The 23245-nt window shown below is 39.5% G+C and overlaps 2 protein-coding genes across 2 annotated transcripts; both read right to left on the bottom strand.

The window, feature by feature from the left end:
* Positions 1 to 156: 156 nt before the first annotated feature.
* On the bottom strand, positions 157 to 11377 carry LOC120548132 (glucuronokinase with putative uridyl pyrophosphorylase). The gene is made up of 23 exons (XM_039784169.1): positions 11177 to 11377; positions 9863 to 9969; positions 9715 to 9759; positions 9451 to 9604; positions 9262 to 9333; positions 8141 to 8229; positions 7811 to 7967; positions 7362 to 7439; positions 6715 to 6806; positions 6404 to 6509; positions 6228 to 6307; positions 6076 to 6144; positions 4275 to 4335; positions 4171 to 4187; positions 4014 to 4071; positions 3413 to 3505; positions 3231 to 3291; positions 3032 to 3145; positions 2084 to 2141; positions 1662 to 1730; positions 1523 to 1586; positions 1309 to 1380; positions 157 to 787 (listed from the first exon to the last, which is right to left on the bottom strand). Exons 1-23 carry the CDS (start codon positions 11231 to 11233, stop codon positions 692 to 694), a joined length of 1869 nt encoding a protein of 622 aa, XP_039640103.1. The 5' UTR covers positions 11234 to 11377; the 3' UTR covers positions 157 to 691.
* Positions 11378 to 11526: 149 nt separating this feature from the next.
* On the bottom strand, positions 11527 to 20719 carry usf1 (upstream transcription factor 1). Its single transcript, XM_039784176.1, is given in 11 exon segments — positions 11527 to 12345; positions 13129 to 13257; positions 13658 to 13752; positions 13864 to 13922; positions 14036 to 14123; positions 15676 to 15829; positions 18419 to 18532; positions 19681 to 19793; positions 20249 to 20298; positions 20459 to 20475; positions 20478 to 20719. Coding segments are annotated over 11 exon segments (969 nt in total). The 5' UTR covers positions 20538 to 20719; the 3' UTR covers positions 11527 to 12255.
* Between the last annotated feature and the right edge of the window lie 2526 nt (positions 20720 to 23245).

Consider the following 23245-nt stretch of genomic DNA (forward strand, 5'->3'; position numbering starts at 1 on the left):
ATAAAATAGATCTGAATATATGGGGTTTGAGGAAAAAAGGTCATACAATGTGACTACCTGTTATTTCAGAAGGGACGGGTTAATAAATGATGCTTCTTTTTAAGAGTGATATAGGCTACATATGGCTATTACAAGCTGCACAGTATGACAAAACACTAAGAGAGAACACTTGCTTTTAATTTGTGTACAAAAAATACATTAATTATACAAAGATGGTGTATTTAGATCTATACAACCTATGAATCAAACGTACACAAATAATTACATAATTTTTACATTGTTGTGAGTGAATGCTAAATTTGACACAAGGTTGTCAACTCGCTACATCTTAAATTAATCTCATAAAATTTGCAACAAAATTTTGAAACATGCAGATTCACTATTTTTTTGGGGACAAAGTGAAGCAATACCTGATGTTTGACTAAACATAATTTGATCTTGATTTGATCTGATACATTATTATTACACAAAGTATCACCTCATCATCAATAGTAAAGATCCTTTTAGCAACCCTGATTATTTTTTATTCATGGCTTTCATTGAATATCATGTAACTGGTTATGATCGTTGCTGTCCATTGTAAGAATAACTCGTCTGAAAATGGCATATTGAGGGCCACACTGTGCTATGTGCAACCGATGGCCCTGAGTTGGCCTTGAGTAGCCTGACTGAGTCGTGGGGAGATGTGAGGTTAGTGTTGGCCGCTGACAGTGCTGGCAGATGGGTTGTATGGTGTGATGAGACAGAAGACACAGCCTGCCTCCTGGAAAGCTTGCCTCATCTCCACCTAGAGGGCCAAACACAGACTGCATCAGACACCAGCGCATTGATGCCAGATTCACAAATACAGTACATCCTACCTCAAAAAATTCTATTTATTAGAATTAACTCAGAACATGTTAATTTACTGATACAGCCAAGATCTTTAGACTTCAAGAAATAACTGAGCAAAGAATTTGGTAGTCCTGTCAAATGACACATTATGGAGCTATGTAAGGACTTGGACGTGACGGTGAGGTTAAGGGCTGTCAAAGCATTTTTTCACGATCACAGAATATGTCTACTTAGGTCTACTTTCAACTACAGAAATCTAATGTAGTTCTGTAGAACTTGTACGGTTTGTTGTATGTTTTCTTTTCCTTTTACTTGAATGAAGTAAACTTTGAAATCCAGCAGGTCACTAATATCTAAGGTAACTAAGACACAGGAATGTCAACATTAATACGAAGCTCCAATCCCATGGCCTCAGACTGGCATAGATAGGAGATGGCAGCTAAAAACAACAACATCCACATAGTGCAGTCTTACCAGTCGCTCATCATCCAGACACAGACCCACCACGGCCCCCCCACTGCCAGGTAACTTCACCGCCGAGCCAAACTGCAAGAAGCGGCAACAACTTTATGAATGCAAAAACAGACCCTGCAGGCACATACAGATCGAGATGGAGAAAGGAGTGAATAATACCATTCAATAAAACATGCTCTGCTCGACGCAGGTAGTGGAACCCTTAAGTACCTACCTGCCTCGCCAGCTGAACCATCCTGAGATTCCCAGGACCCAGACAGTCATCAGTGTAGACAGACCTGTGGGACATGTTGTTACTTTAGCTATGAGTGTAACTGCAATACAAGTGCCTCACATCAATATATACTGTTTACCTCCGCAGCTCAAAGTTCTGGTCCATCAGTTGTGCCAGACGCCTCCAGTCTTTGTCCTGCAGAGCCATCCTGAGGGAGAACATTTTCAATCAGTGCTCAGACAAAGCTTCACTGTGAATGTTCTGAACTTCTGAAATGCCACAAGGACAAAAACTGGGTACATTTTATCAGCAGAGTTGCAGCACATTAACACACAAATTAACACTGCGTGGTGTGTGTGGCATTTATTAAAACGCACAGTACATAAACATTTCACACATTTCAGAAAGCCCAAAGCCAATTTGAGCTGTGCAAAGGCTAGACATAAATCCCATGATTATATATGCCTTGTTTTTGCCCTGCTAAACTTTGATCAAAACCACCACTGCTAAATATTGCATAAATTCTTGATCAAGAATCCACTTCCAAGTACTCAAACCAACCTCGCTTGATCAGTGAGCTCCGCAAAAGTCTTCATGGCCTCGACTACCAGAGGCTCCCCTGTGGAAAGACAGAGCAGCATGAAACTAGTTCAACTAACCATTCCATGTTTATAGCTTCTCAAAGGAATAGATAGATGGAAATATGCACATGGGCTAGCATGTTATTCTAAAGGACTGAAGAACGTCTTGGTCTGTTTATAGAAAAATGAAAAAATTATATTTTGCTACAGCCAATATCTGGGGATCACCAAAGCTAGTAAGATTTATACTCTGAGAACCACAAACCTCTGCTCCAAATTTTGAAACAATCCATCAGTAAATATTGAGATATTTCACTGGATAAGTGAGTTTTTTGACCTGCTGATGAAGCTACAGCAAAATCCAGGGGATACAAAAATCTTGATTCATCTTCTAGGGATGGTTGATGTCTGTACTAAATATTTGGCAATCCATCCAGTTGTTGAGATATTTCAGTTTGGAACAAAGTGGTGGACTAACCGACGTTGCCTAAAATATGGCTAATATCACTATCTCCTTTTCCAAATATCAGAACCAAAATCCCATTGATCGAACAGTAGTCTATATCCACGACGTTCCACTTCCGGGATTGCTCCGTTGCCGCCAGAAATTTCGTCAGATGTCCCTCTTTTCGGTCGGATGTCCGTTACCTTCCGCTTTCTTTGTGTTGGAATTTTAAATTCCGGTGAATTTATGAAGACTATGGTTAACTGCTCCTCCGATCTCTGCAGGGTAAATCCAGACAGCTAGCTAGACTATCTGTCCAATCAGAGTTTTCTGTTGCACGACTAAAACAACTTTTGAACGTTCACATTCCACCAAAACAAGTTCCTTCCTAAGGCTATTTTGCAGGGACACCTGGTCTACGTTTATTTAGCAGTGACCTGATAAATAACAGGAGGCCAATGCAATGTTTGATATGAGACGCACCATTGAGCCAGCGCTGTCTGATGTTGCTGTGGATGCGTCCAGAGTCACTGGGGTCGCTCAGGTACGCCAGCCAGAACAGTGGGAGCCCACTCATGTCCATAGAAACATAGTTCCCTGAGAATGAAAAACACAAACACACATTAGGAAAGAAATGTTTTTGTATCATCTGCTTAGCATCTACAGACGGTGACTTCTATACCGTAGCCCTGCTCTTCCATGAGCTTCTTGCTGAAATCCATGTAGACTAAGCCTTCATAGACCTGTAAAGACAAAGGGGCAAACAATTCATGCTACTGTAGGTATGCAAATAAAGATAACTGACATGTTGTGCAGGGGTGACAGAGTGCAGTACATTTGTGTAGAGCTGATTCTGTTACTGACCTGAACAACTCTGTCCTGCAGGCCAGCAGTGATGAAAAGTTCATCAGTCTCTACGTTGAGAATGAAGTTGGCTCGGATCGGCTTTGGGAGATCCTAGAGTGTAAAATGGGAATGCATGAATAGATAAATACAAGGTAGATACGTTTTTATATAATTTAACATTTATTTATTCATTTTTGAGACATTTTATCAACTAGTCGGGGGCCGTCTTTTGTCTCAGGTGAGTTTTTATTTTATTTTTTTTTTTTAAGATTTTTTTTTACATTTTGGGCGCTTTATTTTACAGGAACAGCTGAAGATAGAGAGAGAGGGAGGCACAAAGGGCATGGTTGGAATCGGGCCCGGCGCAACGTCAGGGGAAAATAAGGTTTTTTAAACTTTGATAATTACACACAAAAACTGTTGCAGTGTTGTTTTAACTGTGTGTAACTTCACTGGATCTGTGGGGGAAATCTACTGAATTACTTACTGAAAACATGAGAGGCTGATGTTTTTTTTGTTTTTTTTGATAACAGCAGTGGAAGGAGTGACAGACTGATGAGAAAATCAAGAGCTAACTCTGATGCCTTTGGTAACACCATGAGATGGGACAAATCCTTACATTGTCTGTGATGTTGTAGAATTTCATAAGACACTTCAGGGTAGCTGAGACGATGGCACTGTGAAAAGAGAGGATCGTAAACAAGTAAATTATTAAATTAGTGTGCAAAATTACCTTTAAATTAGCCTGCACAGAACATCAAACTAAAACTACTTACCTGCTTCCAGCAAGGCCCTGCATTAAAACAGAGACAAATCATTTCATCATGGCATATCATTTTTTACATTACACACTGTGACCAGCTTTTGAATAGATCCTCACCACTTGCCGAGGAATGTTGGTGTCGTACTTCAGTGTAAAGTTCTGCTTTGTCAAAGCGATACTGCAGTGACACACACACACACACACACACACACACACACACACACACACACACACACACACACACACACACACACACACACACACACACACACACACACACACACACACACACACACACAATATAAAATTTCTTTCACCAGTGCAGTGAAAACATTCCAACCTGATTGCAATGCTAATCTATTTTTTTCTTCTAAATTAAGTCTTATTTTTATTAATTATTTCTTCTTTGGCCACCTGGAGGCAGCAGAAACAAGTTGTGAACACAACGTTGCCACTCTAGCAGTCTATATTCGTTAATTGGTTTTTTTTTTTTTTTTTTTTTTTTTTTTTTTTTTTTTTTTTTTTTTAAGGGGTAAATCCAGACAGCTAGCTAGACTATCTGTCCAATCTGAGTTTTCTGTTGCACGACTACAACAACTTTTAAACGTACATATGTTCCACCAAATCAAGTTCCTTCTGGGCCTATTTTGCAGTGGCACCGCAGCTTTTCTCCGATGCTTAGCACCGCCCAAGACAATTGTGATTGGTTTAAGAAATGCCAATAAACCAGAGCACCGTTTTGCTCCCATCCCCGAATGCTGTGTGGAGTAGCCAGACCCTCCTCCAGCACGCTTTGGAGGAGGGTCTGGCAAAGCGAGATTACCACTCTAGTAAAGTTGTTAGCAAACAGCTGCTAATTTACACACCCAGCAGTTAAAAAGTAACATTATCATTGATGTGAAGTCGTGTTTCCGGTGATCTGATGAATGTAAGTCTTATATTCACTCTCTTTTACTTCTGTTTTGGTGTCACGTTCTGCCTCTCTGTCTCCCCCTCCAGCCACACATTTCCCACTTCCTCAAACCCGCCCATTGCCATTCTCTTCCTGTCCACCAGATGCCCTCTGACTTTTTCTCCTTTCCGTCACCTCACTAACTCTCAATCAGCCACTCTCTCCTGCCCACAACAGGCCAAGTGCCAGGATGAAGAAACTGAGGGGGCTGTCAAAAATTGCAAGGGGGGCGATTCTTTTCAGAAAAATAAAATTCAGCCTAACTTTAGACCCTTCCTGAAAAGTTAGCAGGTTGGTACCAACATATTCCTTATGTCCTCTGGTTTCTGGCTATCTTCCCTCTAGCTTTTAAAACGGACTCCAGTCTCTGAAAAACAGTATCGGCAGACCTTCAGATTGTTATGAGGTTAACAGAAGGGGCAAATAATACAACTGATGGGGTTAACTCCTTCATTCTGGAATCATAACTCAGTCAAATCTGAACAAACAGACTTGATACTAATATTTTTAGTATTTTCATGTGTTTAAGTTTTCTCTTATTCTTCAGTATCAAAGTACTCCAGTTGTGATGACTGTACTGTAGATTGCAATAAGGAACTGCTAATAGCTAATATGTTTAATGTTGTTAATTGCCAAATGTGAACAAATATAGGGAGTTGTCTTGATGTTGGGGAGGGGAGGGGCCCACAGTGTCAGACTTTGACTAAAGCAAAAATTTAAAAATAAATATTTAAAAAAAATTTAAATATAAAATAGGTAAAATTAGGTCCATTTGCCACATTGAAAAGCTGGTCATTACAATTGCAAAATATACCCACGATGTTTGGTAAAGTTAGAGCACTATCCATCCAACAAAGTAAGAGGTAAAGAGATAATGCTAATGCTCATATTTGCTCCATTTGAATGTTATTAAAGATTCGATCCAAGAATATCTTGGTCTTGTGTTATCTCAGTTACTTATCTCACCCTTGTTTGGAGCAGAACTGGTAGAACTTCTTACAGGTAGCCTGCAGCAGCCGCAGACCTCCCAGGTACCTACAGTGGATGATTAACACAACATTTTGAAAAAGGCTCAACATGACCAACTATATCATGTATTTTTGTTGTTGGGTACACACCCTTCCTTCCTGCTGATACAGAACAGATCTTGCAAGCTTCCAAACTCTGTGGGGTCATTGAGTGGATGAGGGACTAAAACCTACAAAGTCACAGAAATGTGCATGACTTTTGCACAATATGTTGAAGGTGTTTTAACTAATGTGTGTGTGTGTGTGTGTGTGTGTGTGTGTGTTACCAAAGTCTGGCTCTCCACTAGAGTGACTTCGGCCCAGAAGTTAGAGATGGACATAGCGATGGTTTTTCCGTTGAAGCCGTCTGAGGGGTTCCCCATTAATCCAACCCTGTGGGTCGTCATACATTTGGAAAAATCAATTCTTACAGTGTCTGTCAGGTTGTGTTCTAACATCCAATTGCACTTATTGTGAGTTAAGGACGAGGAAGAGGCTTTTATTTGCAAGCTGGAAAAACCACAGTAATCTGAGCTAAATTCAAACGGAATTCAAGTGGCAATTAACACAAGAGTCCTTTGTGTTAATGTTTTCTTACCTAGCAAATGATCTGTATGTGATTGGTTTAGCAGGATTATCTTGTTGCTTGGTAGAGTAGTGGGTGAGCCACTTGGTGTAGTCTGACAGGCCCTGATGTGTTAGGAGGAAGCATGTTATTAGAGGAAACGTAAAAATAAAATATAAATACTACTAAAGGTTTTCTTTTATATACAAATCCACTTATTAGCTGCAACAGAAAAACAGCACACAGCATCTAATCCTTGCATGAGGACAGTGTAGTTACTCAACTTGCCCTAAATATTACCACACCACCAGACAGTAACAATTTACATTCTCTACATACATTTACCATATTCTCCAAAGTCTATGTGCAATTCTCAAATCCACAGTTTATTTTACCACATTTCCTGTGGCCTGACAGTCCAGTGGATTACACAGGTTTTCGAAATAATTTGTATGACTTTTAAATGCATTTATCAACATGCTCACTGTGTAAATCCTCACATGCACCCAGCCATCATAACTTTTCAAACATAAATGTTTCATATTTCAGTAATCTGGTAAACAGGTGCATCTTTGGATTTTGTTGGTAACGTGTTCCTCTTCAGTTTTTAGTGCGGCTTATCGTGCTGTGTAAAAAAAAAACACAAAACATAGCTGATGAACTGAGGTAGGGATACAAACCACTTGTCCAATGAGCTGGAAGCCAGTAGGAAGCTTCATCCCAAACACATCGAGTTGCTTCTCGTTAATAAGCCACTCCTGGAGAGAAAGGAGCCCAAATTTACTAACCAGTACATTTATTACTTTACATTATTTTATTAATTCATGATGATGCACTGATGTTATTCGTAAAGTAGGACTAATTATAGTTTGAGTGAGTAACATTTTTATCTTAAGAGTTTTATCATAATGAAAAGCAAAGTCAAAGCATATACTGCCGCAGAATTGTTTTGCAATCATTAGAATAAATCCTCCCCAACTCAATGGTTTGTCTGATAATTGCCTGATCTAGTATCAATAATCGATTTAGTTTGTAGAGTAAAATTAAGTTTGAATGTGTACGGGCGTAACATTATCAAAAAGTAATACCTTTTATTGAAATAACACTTAATGAATTAGCACTTACGAACCCAGAATCGTCCGAAGGACCTGTCTGTGGCTTGAGGCTGCATTCTGAGGAAGTCCGACAGGTAGGACAGTGTGTCTCTCCGGATGCAGTAAAACACCACGCTGGCCAGGCGCGATGCTGTCAGCCCCTCCTGCGGTTTCTCCAAAAAGCGAGTTATCCTGATTCAGAAAACGACATTAGATTAAAATCAAATCTGCAACATAGTCACATGTAGAAAATGATTGTCAATGAAGTTCTGAAATGCTCCACACACAAAAGTACTTCTAATGCTGCTGTTACAGCATGTGGTGCATTATGGGACTAAACTAAGGGAAAAAAAACGTCTTCTCACCTATGGGTGTCAGGGCAAACCTCCACAATGCCCCTGGAGCTGCTTTTCTCACTTTCCTCCAGCTCGTAGTATATGATCAGCTCTCCAGGCTGCCACACACACCCACACACACCCACACCCACACAAAAAGCACTTTGTTGGTTGGAAAGAGATATAGATCGTCCAAGTTTTGGCTTTCCTGATGAGATCAGCTTAGACAATGCTTAGACTAATTAGTGCCCTGGGTTCTGCTACCCAAACACTATACATGTTGCAATAACCTAATCATTACCGCGTCATTGATCATACTACCTCAAAACGGAGCCAAGCACTGGTGAGCTTTTCACAATTAATTTTTTATTTTTATATTTACATTTTATTATATAGATAGATATCGATTAATATCTGTATCTCAGCTTCTTTAGAACGGAGAACCCTCTTCTGTGTGCTGCAAACCGGATGCACATTTAGATTTCCTGTTCGCTCACCCAAGTCTGAGCCTTACTTCACCATTGTTAGGACCCAAATAGATATCAAACCTGCACATCCTGTTACACACACACACACACACACACACACACACACACACACACACACACACACACACACACACACACAAGTCCAAGTCTTTGGGGCCTAATTTGTGCTTTTAACATGACACACTAAGTTACAACATAATCACAATATGCATTAAATAAGCACACATCATGATACATGATTGATAGTGGATCCTGTTAAACTTACATAACTAGAAGGAAAAGCGAGTGTGTGTGTGTGTGTGTGTGTGTGTGTGTGTGTGTGTGTGTGTGGGACCTGTAAATGGAACTGGATTCGGTGGAACGGTGTGATTACATAGTGAGGTTACATCTGTTTGATTTATTCATCACAATTGATTACATGACAGACATCACATGCTAAACCCAGGAAAAGTAAGTATTAAGAGTGTACTTGTTTCCCCTACACCTCCAGCTCGTAGTATACGATCAGCTCTCCAGGCTGCAGCACGTACACAAAAGGATGAGCTGCTCATGACTTCACCACCACAAAAAGATGTATTTTACCTTCATGAATATCGTTTGCACAAAATAGTTTATATGGTTTCATGTCTTCTAAAATGAATAAATTATATCGTGGTGAATTACCTCTGATCTGAAGAAGCGGATAACTTGAGCAATGTCAAAGTTGTGGTCTGCACACAGCATGTCTCCTGCGATCTGCTTACACAAAAAGAAAATCATCATTGTGTGACACATTCATTCAGTTCTACTAGAATACACTGAGCAGTTGTGTGAACGGACATGCTCCAACATCAACAGATGGATTCATCGTACCACAATGATATCGTCCTGCAGCTTGCGGCTGCGTATGGCCAGCTCCAGGTTAGCCACGGCCCCGAGACGGTCCTCCAATGTAGTGCTGCCGTCATTTACAACGTTTTCCACCGGGAAGTCATTTGCAGTGGCCCAGCGTTCATAGTGTTTATACCTGGTCAGTGTAACAGATTAAGAATGGAGCAGGAGCAGAAAAAAACATTTTGGTAATAAACTGTAAAAAGACTGCCAAATCAACACCAACTGGGTCTGGGTAGAACTCACTTGTCTGCATTAGTGACCAGATACACTTCTGTGAACAGTTGTCGCCTGGAGAGAAATCAGAGATGCAGAAGTTAACCATATGTTTAAAAGTCAAAAGATAATCAGAAAGGTCTGTTCATGTTGGGGCCACTTGTCACTTGTTACGCACATGTTGACCGTTTCCCACCAAAAGTCAAGGATCTTCTTTCCGCCGATGCCAGGAAGTAAAGCCTTTGGTATGCCAGTTAGGTGGCTGTATAAGCCTGTGTCATCATTCTGGGAGATGGGAGGTGGAAAAAACTGATGGACTCAAATACAGGTTACAAATAACCATACTAACACACACCATGACAGCATATGCAACAAGTAGCATTCACTTGGCTATTCACATACTATACACTATACGCTACAACAGTGTTTCTCAAATGGGGATCCTTGTACCCCTAGGGGTACTTTGGAGTACTGCAGGGGGTACGTGAGATTCCTTTTAGAAATGTTCATTTCAAATCTGTCAGTTATGCATAATTCATAAAATTAATTTAGTTATGGATTCTAAGCATCTGAAGTAACATTTAAGTGTGTTTCAGTTACAAGCTTGTTAAGTAAATCAGACACTAATGGTGCAGAGCTGTAATGTACCTCTTTATATAGCCTTTTTTTCTACCAAAAATGCTTTGCACTCGTCAGGGGGTACGTGACTAAAAAATATTTCAAACATTATTGAGAAAAGTTTGAGAATTCAATTCAATTTCAATTCAATTTTATTTATAGTATCAAATCATAAGAGTTATCTCGAGACGTAGGTCTAGACCACACTCTATAATTTACAAAGCCCCAACAATTCCAGTATTTCCCTCAAGAGCATTAGCAGTGGCTATTGCGACAGTGGCGAGGAGAACCACTGCGCTACAGTGTGTGTTCTTAAAGTAAACAATTCACCTCCATGTCTATGCCCATTTTATACTACATTACAAATGTTGATTAAAAATTCATGAGGGGTCAAGCTTATATGTCAAACACGCAGGGGCTACAGGCTTAATGTTGAAATGAATGCCAAATGTAGCTACCGTAGCTAGCTGGTGATATTATATAGCCTACACTTTTCAAGTCAAACTCAGCATCATAGGTGTTCCTGGACACAACACGTCACCTTCTAACGTTCGTTAGCTCGGCAGGGGGCAGTGAAGACCGCGAGACAATAATACAACATTTAATTTCATTAAAAAAAACGTTAAGGTTGATAGGCCATATCGTCAGATGTAAGCCGAATGCACCAGTGCATCCTTACGATTCTGTAAATGTCCCAACTGTTGGCCTAACAGGTATACAAGACAGCAGACAAGTAACCCAGCGGTGAAGTGCCCGATTCTTTAAGGTAGTTCGGCGTACTGTGAGGTGTAGGACCACTAACGTTACATACCAAATGCGAACTTTGCACTGCTTCAAGTTATCTCCTTTCTGCTGCAACATATACGCGACTTACCCTAATTTGTGCCTCTAAGACGGTGCCGTGGCCGGCTACCAACAGTATACAAATCATTTGTTAAACTTCACTTTATCCTTATCCTTTTAATCAATAAAAATAGCACAGGGGTTGAGAAACTTGTACGGTTATTGAGAGCTCCCAGCGTCAATGAAGTAACCTACTTCCGTAGAGAACCTTCAAAATAAAACACACTCACGACCAATTTCATCTTCTTGCTACAGACATTATGAAAAATGCAGTGTATCAATCAGTACAATTGTACTCATAACTAAGATGTATTATAAATATAAAAAAACAGTTCTACATCTTTTAACCAATTTACCATCTTTAATAAACACAACTAAAAGTGGCTTATGACACACAGTATAGTATTTGATTTATTTTTTTTATAAAGACTTACATAGCCTAACTACAATGCAATGCTTACCAAACCCTGTTTATTTAGTTAGTTACATTGTTGCAATGCAATTATTGTCCCCAGTAAGGTTTCATAAAACATACAAAAATACAAAGCAAGAGAGCTGAACTATGAACTGGATCTAAACTTGGTATCAACTGGTCAAAGTGATGTTGATCAGATGATCAAAGCATGAATATAATGTTTTTTCTGAGACATTAACATGAATATATTTGATACAGAGAAGCACAGTACTGCAAAGGTTAAGAAAAAGAAACTGACATGAGTAGTTTATATATTTTAGAGCTCACTGTAATGGAGCTTTAACAATCATAATGTTTGGAGGAAGGCATTCAATGAGGGCTTTGTAAAACTGATTAAATTGATGACTTCTATAACTGAAATTGATGTTTTTTTCCCCTCTCTTTTAAGATACATCATGTTATTATGATTAGGTTGTATTCACCAGGCAAAGGATTTCAATTTAGCAAATAGCTTTAAAGATAATATTCAAGGGCGTCATTAGGCAAAGAAGCTGGATTTGAATATCATTGACAATATTCAATTGTTTCCCCCTATTTCATGCACTCTTGACCACAAATAAAGTATCTCAAAGCATTTCAAGTACTCTTTTGGCCCATATATGGTTGTCTTCAAATACCCGTTGGCATCAGGCTTCTCACTGGGGGTCTGTGCTGGAGGATCCCACAATGCCATGCTGTCGCAGAAGGTTCCTCAGGATCTGATTTTTGGACTTCCAGTCTTCCACCTGAGCAACAGCAACACAGATAATATCGTAATAATGTAGTAATAATGACTCATGCGCTGATTTATGACTTTCTATCAGGTATGCAATAACCATGACTAACTAAGTTGCTTCATTGGGCTGATAATTGGTCTTTAATTAGAATGTTGCTATCAGCTACAAGCTGTATAAGTAATATTCTGGCTTTAAATAGACAGATCTGAGTTGAAAGTTAAACAAATCACCATTACTGCAGTGGCACATTGCTGGTAAACCAGCATAATAACATTGTAATGTATGTATGGAATTTTACTTTTTAACCGATTATGCGCTGTTCAAATGTCTAGTCATAGTACCATTATCTTTATTGTGACATTAATTGCCACTGTTCATCACACCCCCAACCTGCACTGTCAGACACCGCCTACCAAGAGCCTGGGTCTGTCTGAGGTTTCTCCCTAAAAAGTTTTTCCTCGCCACTGTCGCACTAAATGCTTGCTCTTGGGGGAATTACTGGAATTGTTAGGTCTTTGTAAATAATAGAGTGTGGTCTAGACCTACTCTATCTGTAAAGTGTCTTGAGATAACTCTAACTATGACTTGATACTATAAATAAAATTTAATTGAATTGCTGACAGTGAATATGCCAAACATCCCCATTTCCATTGTGGGTGTACACGTGTATACGGTTGCCATTTCTTTCTACTTGACTGAGAATTATCTGAATGGTCAACATTTCAATTCTTGTACAGAGGCAAAAAGTAATGACACTTGACAGTATTAGTCCCAAAACACATGCAGACATACCTCCTGTCTAAGTAGCTGGTTGTCGATCCTGAGACGATCAAGAGTGCTGATATCTTCCCCCAGCTTCAGGTTGCTCTGTCGGAGTTCCTTGATGTACTCGCAGGCTTTTGACAAGATTCCTCCTTTACTCTAAAACAAAACACAAGGCAACTTAAAAATAATCAAGAAACTGCCCTCAATCCTTTTTAATGTAAAGTAACTAATACAGTAATAATGTAGTCAATTTATAACCCCCACAACAAAACACCCAGGTAAAACCCACCAGTGCCACTTTGTCTGTGTTATCTGTTTGTGTTATTTTCATGCATGTCATTCTGTTATGTTTGTACTTTTTCTGTCTGTCCATAACGTTCAATGTTGTGACAAAGAATTTTCCCTTTGGGGACAATAAAGTCTATGAAAAGTTTATCCTTTTTGGAATATAAACCATGTGCGAATAGGACATCTAAAGAGTAACATTCCTTCACTGGATTTAATATCTTTGCCAGTATGAAAACCAGAGTGGAGTGGGAGTCTTAGCTGAACTTGCCTGTCCCGTCTTGGTATAGTCAATGTTACAGTCTGGGATGGCCTTTGACAGCTGGACAATCCAGTTGTTTATCTTGTCCCTGCGCCGGCGCTCAACTGTTGGAACAACATTTAAAATTGACTCCATCAATTATATCTGCTCAGATATTTTAGTAAAATACAGCTATATCTTCAACTGGATGGACCGTACTGGATGTGGGCACTAACCTTCATTGTGCTGGGCTCGCCGTTTATCATCTCTGGAACCCCTAGGAGCCTCTTGCTTTCTAGAAAACAGATTAGAACAAAGATATTAAGTTAGGGTGATTTGCTGGACGTAAAATAATTTCGTCATTTAATGCAACCTTACTGTATTTCTGTTCAATAATGATGTAATTACGCTATGTATGGCTGAGTGCGAGGTGCGATTGTCCTTTGATTGGAACTCGTCAAAACTTCCTGGGGTGACATCATCACATAAAGCTGCCCTGTAAAATAAAAGCTTATTGTCAGCTGCAGGGAATAATTGTCAGTAGACATACAGTATAGCATATTATAATTAAAAGGCACAATTTCCTAAAAAACAATGTATAGGGCTCTTGCAAAAAGATTCCCTCTCAATCATCACTTAGGACCCACTAGTGTGGGGCAGTGTCTATCTGTCTGTCTTTATACACTATAAAGCCTTCAAGTTATGGGCAATTAAAAAAAATAGACACATATTTCTCCTCTATATTACACATAAAAAAAAGTCAGACGTCAGTCCAGAAACATCGTTCCCAATTTCCTCATTTGCATTATAGGACTGATGTCTACATTGGCTGCAATATAATATATTTTTAGTCGTAATACAGCAAATTATATTTGGACCAGCGACAGATAGAACTACAACCCATGTGTTTTGGGGTTGGTGTTACATTACATAGGTTAGAGTTCAGAGTTATCCCTACCATTTTGTTTCTTGATGGCTTAGGATGTCCCAACCAAGTGTTTGTGGCCGCAACTCTGAGTCTCAGAGTCCTTTATTATTGGGTATCTGCCAATAGTGAGTCTGATCTGATACTTATATTTACTTAAATGTTGATTAAATATGTATCAAACATGTTGAAATAACAGCTGTAGCCTACTTCTTTTTTAAAGTTAGTTGATCCAAATACTGGATGTCTTGGTTCAAAACTACAACACCACAGAATTTTTTTTTTAAAAAGGAGCAAAGTGTGCCCGCTCTGGCTGTGACAGGAGCGGCACTTTAATGCAGCGGCACTTACACAGACACAGACAGCCAGGTCGCCTCTTTGATGAAACCGCAGCAGAGCATATTGGAGAGAAACTAAAACTAAAGTATCGATCTTATTGCACTGGTATTGATCAATATCAATTAGAGATGATACTGGTATCAGTATCGCCTCCGATACTGCCTAAAACGCTGGTATCGGGATGTACTGGAGTTCATGCACCGATCAGATACCACCTAATAAAGCCCTGAAGTAAATCTACGTTGAAGTAGTTTATTTATGTTCTTTTTCTGTTATAACTGACTGTCAAACTGGATCATAAAAGAAAGTTCTGTGGCATTCATTGTTTGTGTCTGTTCATGTTTCACAAAGAGTTTAACCTGAGCCAGACAGACAACAAAGATAGAAGTAATATCACATCCATTCAGGGATAGTAGTATACAGTTGTTAAAACATAATAAAATATATGACACACCGATATGCAATTTCAGGTATCAGAATTGGGAAGCAAAAAATGGACCATCTCTAATATCAACACCAACGTTGGAATCAATATTTAGATCGATCCACCCACCACTAATGAGCATTAGAGGAAGCGTTACATTTATGTAAGAAAATTAAGACCTGTTTAAAATTATTTAAACCCTAGAACACAATACTTAAGCGAATTTAAGACTTTTTAAGGCCTCAAATTTTTACTTTGAAATTTTAGACTTTTTAAAACTTTTTAAGACCCCGCCAAAACACGGTTTCTGAAAATGGCATTTTACTGTGATATATATGATTATATACAGGCAGTAATTACTTGTGGGTGTGGTCTGGCCCAGCAGCGTGTCAGAGGCCTGTACTGTGGTCACCATGGTGCCAGTGGTGGCGTCTGCGATGGTGGCAGGGTAGTAGGCGTACTGCGTCTCTGTGCTGCTGTCTCCCTCCAACCCCTCAGGCTGCGAGAACACAGCCTGACATCAAAGAGACATTAACTCCACTGTTAGTCTTGTGTTGCAACGTTCAACTGGTACAAAAGAAATGAGAGATCAACTCTATCAGGAAGTGTAAATCCACAAGTAACTTTAAAAATAACTAAAATGTATTTTTACTAGACACAACTATACTGTATACAAAAACTGAGCATGAAAGAACCACAAAATAAAGCTCAACATACACCAAACATAATTGGTAACTATAAAGTGTGCTGAGACAAAAATAGTTAAAGTAAAACAGATAAAGTTAGGGGGCAATGAATAAAAGAAAATTACAAAAAAAATGTAAGTACATGATCACATCAGGGTTAAGAAATAGAAAATCAGTTAATCAATGACATGTAATGCCAACTGACAACCAATAGCGGTGAATCAAGGTCACCACTTACTAAGAGGAAAGCTCCACCCTCCAACTCAACACGTATTATCAGTCTGTACACTTTTGATGACATTCACAGTGCTGAATATCAGTGACGATGGGGAGTAACGGAACCTGTTTAATCTGTCGCCTCATCTACCTCAATAGCGAGGTATTTAGCTTTTCCAAGTTATTGTTTTCCAAACAAGAGAAGACTTGTCTCATGCCTTTAAAACAAAATGTGTTTTGGGGTTGGTGTTGCATTACATAGGTTAGAGGTCAGAGTTGTGGGCACAAACACTGGGGTGGGACATCCCTACCATGTTGTTCCTTGATGGCTTAGGATGCCCCAACCAAGTGTTTGTGGCTGCAACTCTGAGTCTCAGAGTCCTTTATTATTGGGTATCTGCCGAAAATGAGTCTTATCTGATACTTATATTTACTTAAATGTTGATTGAATATGTATCAAACAGCTTAAATTAGTTATTTGATATTAATTAAAATGTAACAGGGAGAAGGTGACTCCTGAAATTGGTAGGACACAATCAACAACAGAGAAGATGTATGACTCTGGTGGAGTTGTGAGAACCACGAGTTCACTTGCGGTTGTACAGTGGTGTTACGGAGCGGAGTTTCGTCCATCACGAACAATCTTTGGCCGAGTACTAGTCTGGCTCAACGGATGCACATTGCTGGGATAAAGCCTGACATCCATCTCTCTACTTCCGCTATCCCTGCTATATATTTTGGAAAGGCCCCGTTGCTGCACTGCATCCGGGGCTAAGCGCCGCCCACGATGGTTGTGATTGGTTTAAAAGAAATAAACAAGTCAGAGCATTTTCCCCCTATTGCAGAAAAGATGAGCGGTGTGTGGAGATAGATAGATAGATAGGTCTGGCAACGCAAGACTAACCGAGTACAGACACCGGTTTCAGAGAGCACTTTAACCAGACAACACACAAGTCTCGTTTTAGCCTCAAGTTAGCCTCTAGTCATCAAGTTACCCACAGAATTAATTAGAGTAAGTAACTAAGTAAGTAAGTAAGTCAAGTTTATTTGTGTAGCACCTTTCACAGATAAAAATCGCAAAATGCTTCACAATAAAATGTAATACAACAAATTAAAATACAAGAAAAATTTAAATACAAATAGAAAACATAACAAACAACCATAAAAAAAAAACAAGACTAACTAAAAGCCTGCTTGAATAGCAGAGCCTTCAATTGCTTTTTAAAAAATCGACAGCATTCACACAACGTAGAAAGGGAGGCAAGACATTCCACAGCCTAGGAGCCACTGCTTGGAATGATCGGTCCCCTCTAGTTTAAAAATGAGTGCGGGGAGTCACTAATAGCCTCTGACCTAATGAGCTCAGACTACGGGTGGGAGTATGAGGCTGAATCAAGTCAGAGATGTAGGGAGGAACTTGACCGCGCAGGGCTCTAAAAGTAAGAACCAGGATTTTAAATTGAATTCTATACTGGACTGGTAACCAGTGAAGTGATGCTGGATATGATCGCCTTAGTTATTACCAGTGTAAGTGATGGTCAGTGCCAGCTAAAGATGAGAAACACCTACCTGAATGTTTCATAAACTGCTCTTTACTAATGATAAATAGAGTTTAGCGAATCTGTGCATCCTGAGTTCCATACCTCGGAAACCTTGGACACCGGAGCTGGGAATGACGCCACACCCGAGTTGAATGCGATCCATTTAACAAGTCGGATTTTCACTGTGGGGTTAGCTCTAGCCAGGTTAGCCGTTGTTAGCAATACCAGTTGATAACAACGAATTACGCTTACGTTTTTGTGCTCCAAACAGCGTAGCGAAATGTCCACAGATAGAAGTTGGACAGCACTGTGTGTACGACTGATTTAATGAGACACAAATAAGACAGAAGTGCTAATAAACTGTACATTACTACAGCTTTCACTGCGGTTTATGCACGGAGCAGCCATGTTGTATTTTGAGCTTGGGGTACTGTGAGGTTGTCTGACTTCCCAACTCGGAAATCCGAGTTCAGAGGGCGTTTCCGACTTTGACCTCGGAAAATCCGACATCAGAGTACAAATGGAACGCACAAAATAAACTCTGCTCGATTTTAGTATAAAAACATCAGGGTTGAAAAAGTGACTGTACAAGCTTAATAGCATAGTCTTTAATAGAGATCAGAAAGGCATGCTTATAGAGTTGGTCAGTGTCGTTCTAACCTGTGTGACAGACTGGGTGGTTGCGGGGAAACCAGTGACCAGGCTGACCGCTGCAGCTCCATCTGTCTGCCCCTCCAACTGGCCATCTGACACCTGGATCACTCTGTAGGTCACCTGGTGCACAAAGTCTAGATTTCATTATCACTGAGGTGACATATATACACAACTGTAGAGCAATAAGAGCATACAGATACAGAGTCTTAATCTAACTTCTACTTTTAGGTCTCCATTAAGTGAATTGGGTCATGAGTACTGAGACCAGGGGGTAATGTGACTGGCATTCTGGCACAATTATCAAGAATTAGCTATTTTCTGCTCACAAATGAAAAATTGTGTTGCCGGGACTGTAGCAGAAGTGTTCTGAGGACCTGATAAACAAGGACAGCCTGGGGGTGACCTTGTGATGACTGTTCAGCCAATTAAAAGGAGCTGCTTTCGGCTCTTATTTTCTTTTTAGGGATGGTGTGGCTACAGTCATCAGTACTGTGACCCCCAAGGTCTTTTAGAGATCCTGAGGATTCAGGAGTGGATGTCTATTACTTAATTTGCTTTAACCCAACTAGTGGAACAATCTAAATCCCAATTCACTCCAGTGTGCTTTGGCCTTGCTTTTCATCTACAATATTAATCAAAAATCTATTAAAGAGTTTCTGCAGGTTTCACCAAGTCAAATTTAAAATCTTTTAAGACCTTTTTAGGACCATTATGAATGACATTTAAGACCTTCACAACATCAACTAAGCCCTGAATTCAGTCTTTTTTAAGCCAAGTATCGCTAAACTGGTACTACCCCATAGCTGAAGAATAAAATCTGTTTTAGGTCTGTGGTACAATCCGAAAGAGACTCACGCCAATAATAAATAAGTTGCATGTTGGTCTCATTTATAGTCGTAATACAGCGAAATTATTTGGACTAACGAAAGAAAGAACTACAACACCACAGAATTAAAAAAAGAGTATTAGAGGTCGTGTTGCGTGAAGGTAGGAAAATTAGGACCTATTTAAATGATTTAAGACCTAGAACACAATACTAGAATGTAAGACTCTTTAAGGCCTAGCATTATGATTTTTAAATTTTAGACTTTTTAACACTTTTTAAGACCCCGCGGAAACCCTGTATTATAATTTCTTTTATTGTCTCTGCCTGATTGCTGTATGTGTGTATAGCATGTCCAGAAAGCTTTTTCCTGTATGAGAGTTCAGGTAAAGTCTTGCCAAATTTTAAACAACATATCAAAACCATCATCATTACTTTCTCCTACCTGCCCGCCTGCACCTTCTGTCTTGAAGAGATATTTGATGGGTTGGTCAGTGAAGGTGGCAGCAGACTGAATCGTGGCAATAGCTGCCGGGTCCTCTGCCGTGGCTACAGACCCTGAAGGAGCACAAAACCACATCACATGTCAACTTTGTAGTTGTCAAAAATAGCTCATGTAAACAACAGCTTTAAGACTACATAAAACCATATCATTGGTGCTTCAGGTATAACCACACAACCATGTCTGCTGTTACAAGGTAGTCTAAACAGTGTCACAGGAAATGATATACAGTGAGCATCTACAGCATGTTTTCATGGTTAAAATGTTTACACTCATGTTGACTTGGCTAAGACATTTCAAAAACATACAGCATTAATAGCCTGAACCACCACTAATTAAGGATTTTTCAACTTTCAAAGACAATTCCTGATACTGGGGTATTTGACTTATGAAAAACATACAACGTACCCTTGGTACATATTTAATCACTTTGAATACTTTTTCACAACACAGTTAAGATAGTGACACTGATTTAATAAGAAATAATGATATGTTGTTGTTGTTGTTCTACCTTCCTCGTTGACGGTAACACTCCCATCTTGGTCAGGGCTTTTCTGTTGGCTGCACACATGGAAATAGAAGAGATGTTGCAGTTACATTAGCTGATTGATTCATTAACTACTAGCTAGTCAGTGGAGTGGTAGCCTAGTCTATCAACGTATTTTTGTTGTTAACGTTATTAGTTGACAATGGCGCATGTTAACGTTACGGTCCTACTCACCTCTTCATTTCTGCCGACAGTCTTTGCCGAGGAGACCGCCTTCACTCGCGCCACCAGCCAGACTGTTAAACAAGTTCATAAGTTTGACAAAAAGACGGAAGACAATTTGTTCAAAACTACACTATATTGACTATATATATATGACTTTAAACGACAATGACCCTAAAGAAGAAACCTAGAAGAATAGGGTTGTTGTTGGTAGCTAGCTGTGAGGCTGTGCGAGCTGAGTCAGAGCAGCGAACATTACCATGGGCGATGACGGAAACTGGCCGTCTTTGCCTTCAAAATTAAAGCATTCAATTAGGCCGAACCAAAAACGCGATGAAAAACAGTATTATGAAAACGCGTTTTCATTTACTTAATATAATTCCTGAGGGATGTCTGTATTTTAACTCTTAAAGTTTTTCATTTACATAGATTTTTATAAACGTTGTAAACACGTAGTTTGCTTTGGAGATTCACACCGGAAATTACGTTTCATTGTTACTAACTTGACACGGATCGTACCTTTCTGCTACATTACCACTCGGCCCCAGCGGTTTTTACAGATGTTTAAACAAGCACTTTTCTTACGGCTAACTTTGTGGGGGCAGTGTCTGCAATAACAAATATATACGATCTAAAATGATATTTAAGATGCTAAAATGTGTGTCAAATTATGTTGAATATATTCCAGTATGAACAAAGATCTACTTACCGCCGCAGTGGTCCCTCCCCCGATATTTGTCAACAGACCAGCGTCGATGTCGACTAGACGCATGCGCGACAGGAAATTAATCCCCCCGATTCCAGATCAGTTTTGAACAAATTATTTAATGATCAAAGCTTTGCGAAAATCTGACCCACGGTCTGTGGTTGATACTGCCACATTTTCAGTGGAGACAGGGCGTTGAGGAACTTTATTGTTTAGTTTGGTTTTTATCGCAAAATAGGTGCATAACAAATACCAATTACATACAGTATATAGCAAGGGTTAAGGGGTAAATGTATAGTGAAAAAGAAAGCAGTTCTAGCAGCTGTCTGTCTGACAGCGTAGTACTTTTCAGATGACAATTCTGAAAAGTACTACGCTGTCAGACAGACAGTATACCTCCTGTCCAGTGGGACACAACCTTAAACATCTAGCCTTAAAATGCAGGATAAAATAATGCAGCACTAATATTAATCCAAGATAATAGTAAAACACTAGGGGAAATTGTACCGCATTAATTAGTAGCCTACTTTTAGTCATTATTGAACACTATATGGTATGATTTAAATGCAACCGCAAAAGGAAAGTAACAACAACAAATCAATGGTATGCTTCACTCATTTGTGGAAAAATTAGTGTTTACTCTTTTATTTGCCAAACAGAGACAAATTTGTTTATGAGAGTCCTTAACAGAATGAAAGGCAGTAAAACACTGGACCGCGCCCGTGGTTCGATCCCGGAGAGAGCTGGAGATCATAATTCATATAGAATTTTGGTTGAAGTAACCACTGAGCTACACCAGCATCTTCAATAGAAGGAAACAGACCTTATATAGCTAGACTAACACCAGCCGGTGTCTGCTAGCGTTGGCCCTAAAGCACATGTGTCAAACTCAAGGCCCGCGGGCCAAATCCGTCCCCTCGCATATTTTGATCAGGCCGCATATCAGTTTATGTTCACAATAGATTTTGGCCCGCCTAGATGTGAGCCAAACCAAAAAGACGGGAAACTGTTTTACAGACTGCAGTTGTGCGACACTCAAAGCAGAATTTGGCAGATTTGTTGACTTTGAGGCTCAGAAATTGCCATAGAACCAGAGAGTTTACCCTATTCAGACTGTGAAATAGCTTGTTGTAAAAAAAAATGAATCTTTGATTTGCTAAACTCTATAATGGCTAAGGAACTTTTTTGCTGACTTTTTAGGGCTTTATGTCGACCAAACTGTTAGTGAGAAAGCTATATGAGACACAAATAATACAGTCAAAGGTATTATTCAACTTTTCGGTTGAAAAAAATCATGTCAAACATGTCTGGCCCTTAATGTGATTCTCATTTTCCAGTGTGGTCCTTAGTGAAGTTGAGTTCAACACCTCTGCCCTAAAGGGACAATGCTGTGGAAAAACAACTTCAAAGCTCTGCAACTGTGCTTTTATCATTTTTAAGAAGGCATTACTGTAAAGTTAGGGGGGGGGAGGGGGGGGGGGGGTAGAAGTGGAACCATAAGTAGAATTACTTAGTGAGCGAAGTAACCACTGAGCTACACAAACACATTTGTATGAGCAGGAAATAGACTTTTTATTGGCTGTGGTTTTCTGCTCTCAAGATGCTTATGTTATGTTGTTATTGAGAAACAATTTCAAAGCCACACTGTGCTTTCATCCTCTTTAAGAAGGCATTACTGTAAGTTGGATGTTGCTGTGCATTTAGAAATTGGAGGGAAAAACGTACTGACACTAGATTTGTACCCGGGGAGGGATTGAGAGCAAACTATTAAAATGGCCTTGAAGTTTGAGATAACCACTGCTCTATACCGATGCAACGAGTTTTGTGGGAAACTGGCTTCTATTATCATGAGCTGTGCTGGTCTTTTATAGTCTATTCTGTGATGCATAACAGACAGGGACTTGTGCTCATTAAAGGCTTTGGTTACTTTTATCAATAAAAACGAGTCTCGTAGCAGCCATATGTGTGACATGAATAGAAACGCATTGTAAAGATTAGTGCTCCATAAATGCAACGTTTGCTGACTTATAGAGAGTGGGAAAATTTCAGGTAAAAGGTGATGGCTTTTTTAGGAATTGCCAGAGCAGCAGTCC

Source organism: Perca fluviatilis, chromosome 2, assembly GCF_010015445.1.
Source record: "Perca fluviatilis chromosome 2, GENO_Pfluv_1.0, whole genome shotgun sequence".
NCBI classification, from domain to species: Eukaryota; Metazoa; Chordata; class Actinopteri; order Perciformes; family Percidae; genus Perca; species Perca fluviatilis.

What these genes read in the sequence shown, in the direction of transcription:
- LOC120548132 (XM_039784169.1), bottom strand. Translation starts at nt 11,233, where the DNA reads ATGATTTGTATACTGTTGGTAGCCGGCCACGGCACCGTCTTAGAGGCA. An exon ending in GTTTGCCCTGACACCCATAG is followed by an intron (nt 7,968 to 8,140) that starts GTGAGAAGACGT and finishes TTTCTGAATCAG; the next exon opens with GATAACTCGCTTTTTGGAGA. An exon ending in TAGTGGAGAGCCAGACTTTG is followed by an intron (nt 6,308 to 6,403) that starts GTAACACACACA and finishes GTGACTTTGTAG; the next exon opens with GTTTTAGTCCCTCATCCACT.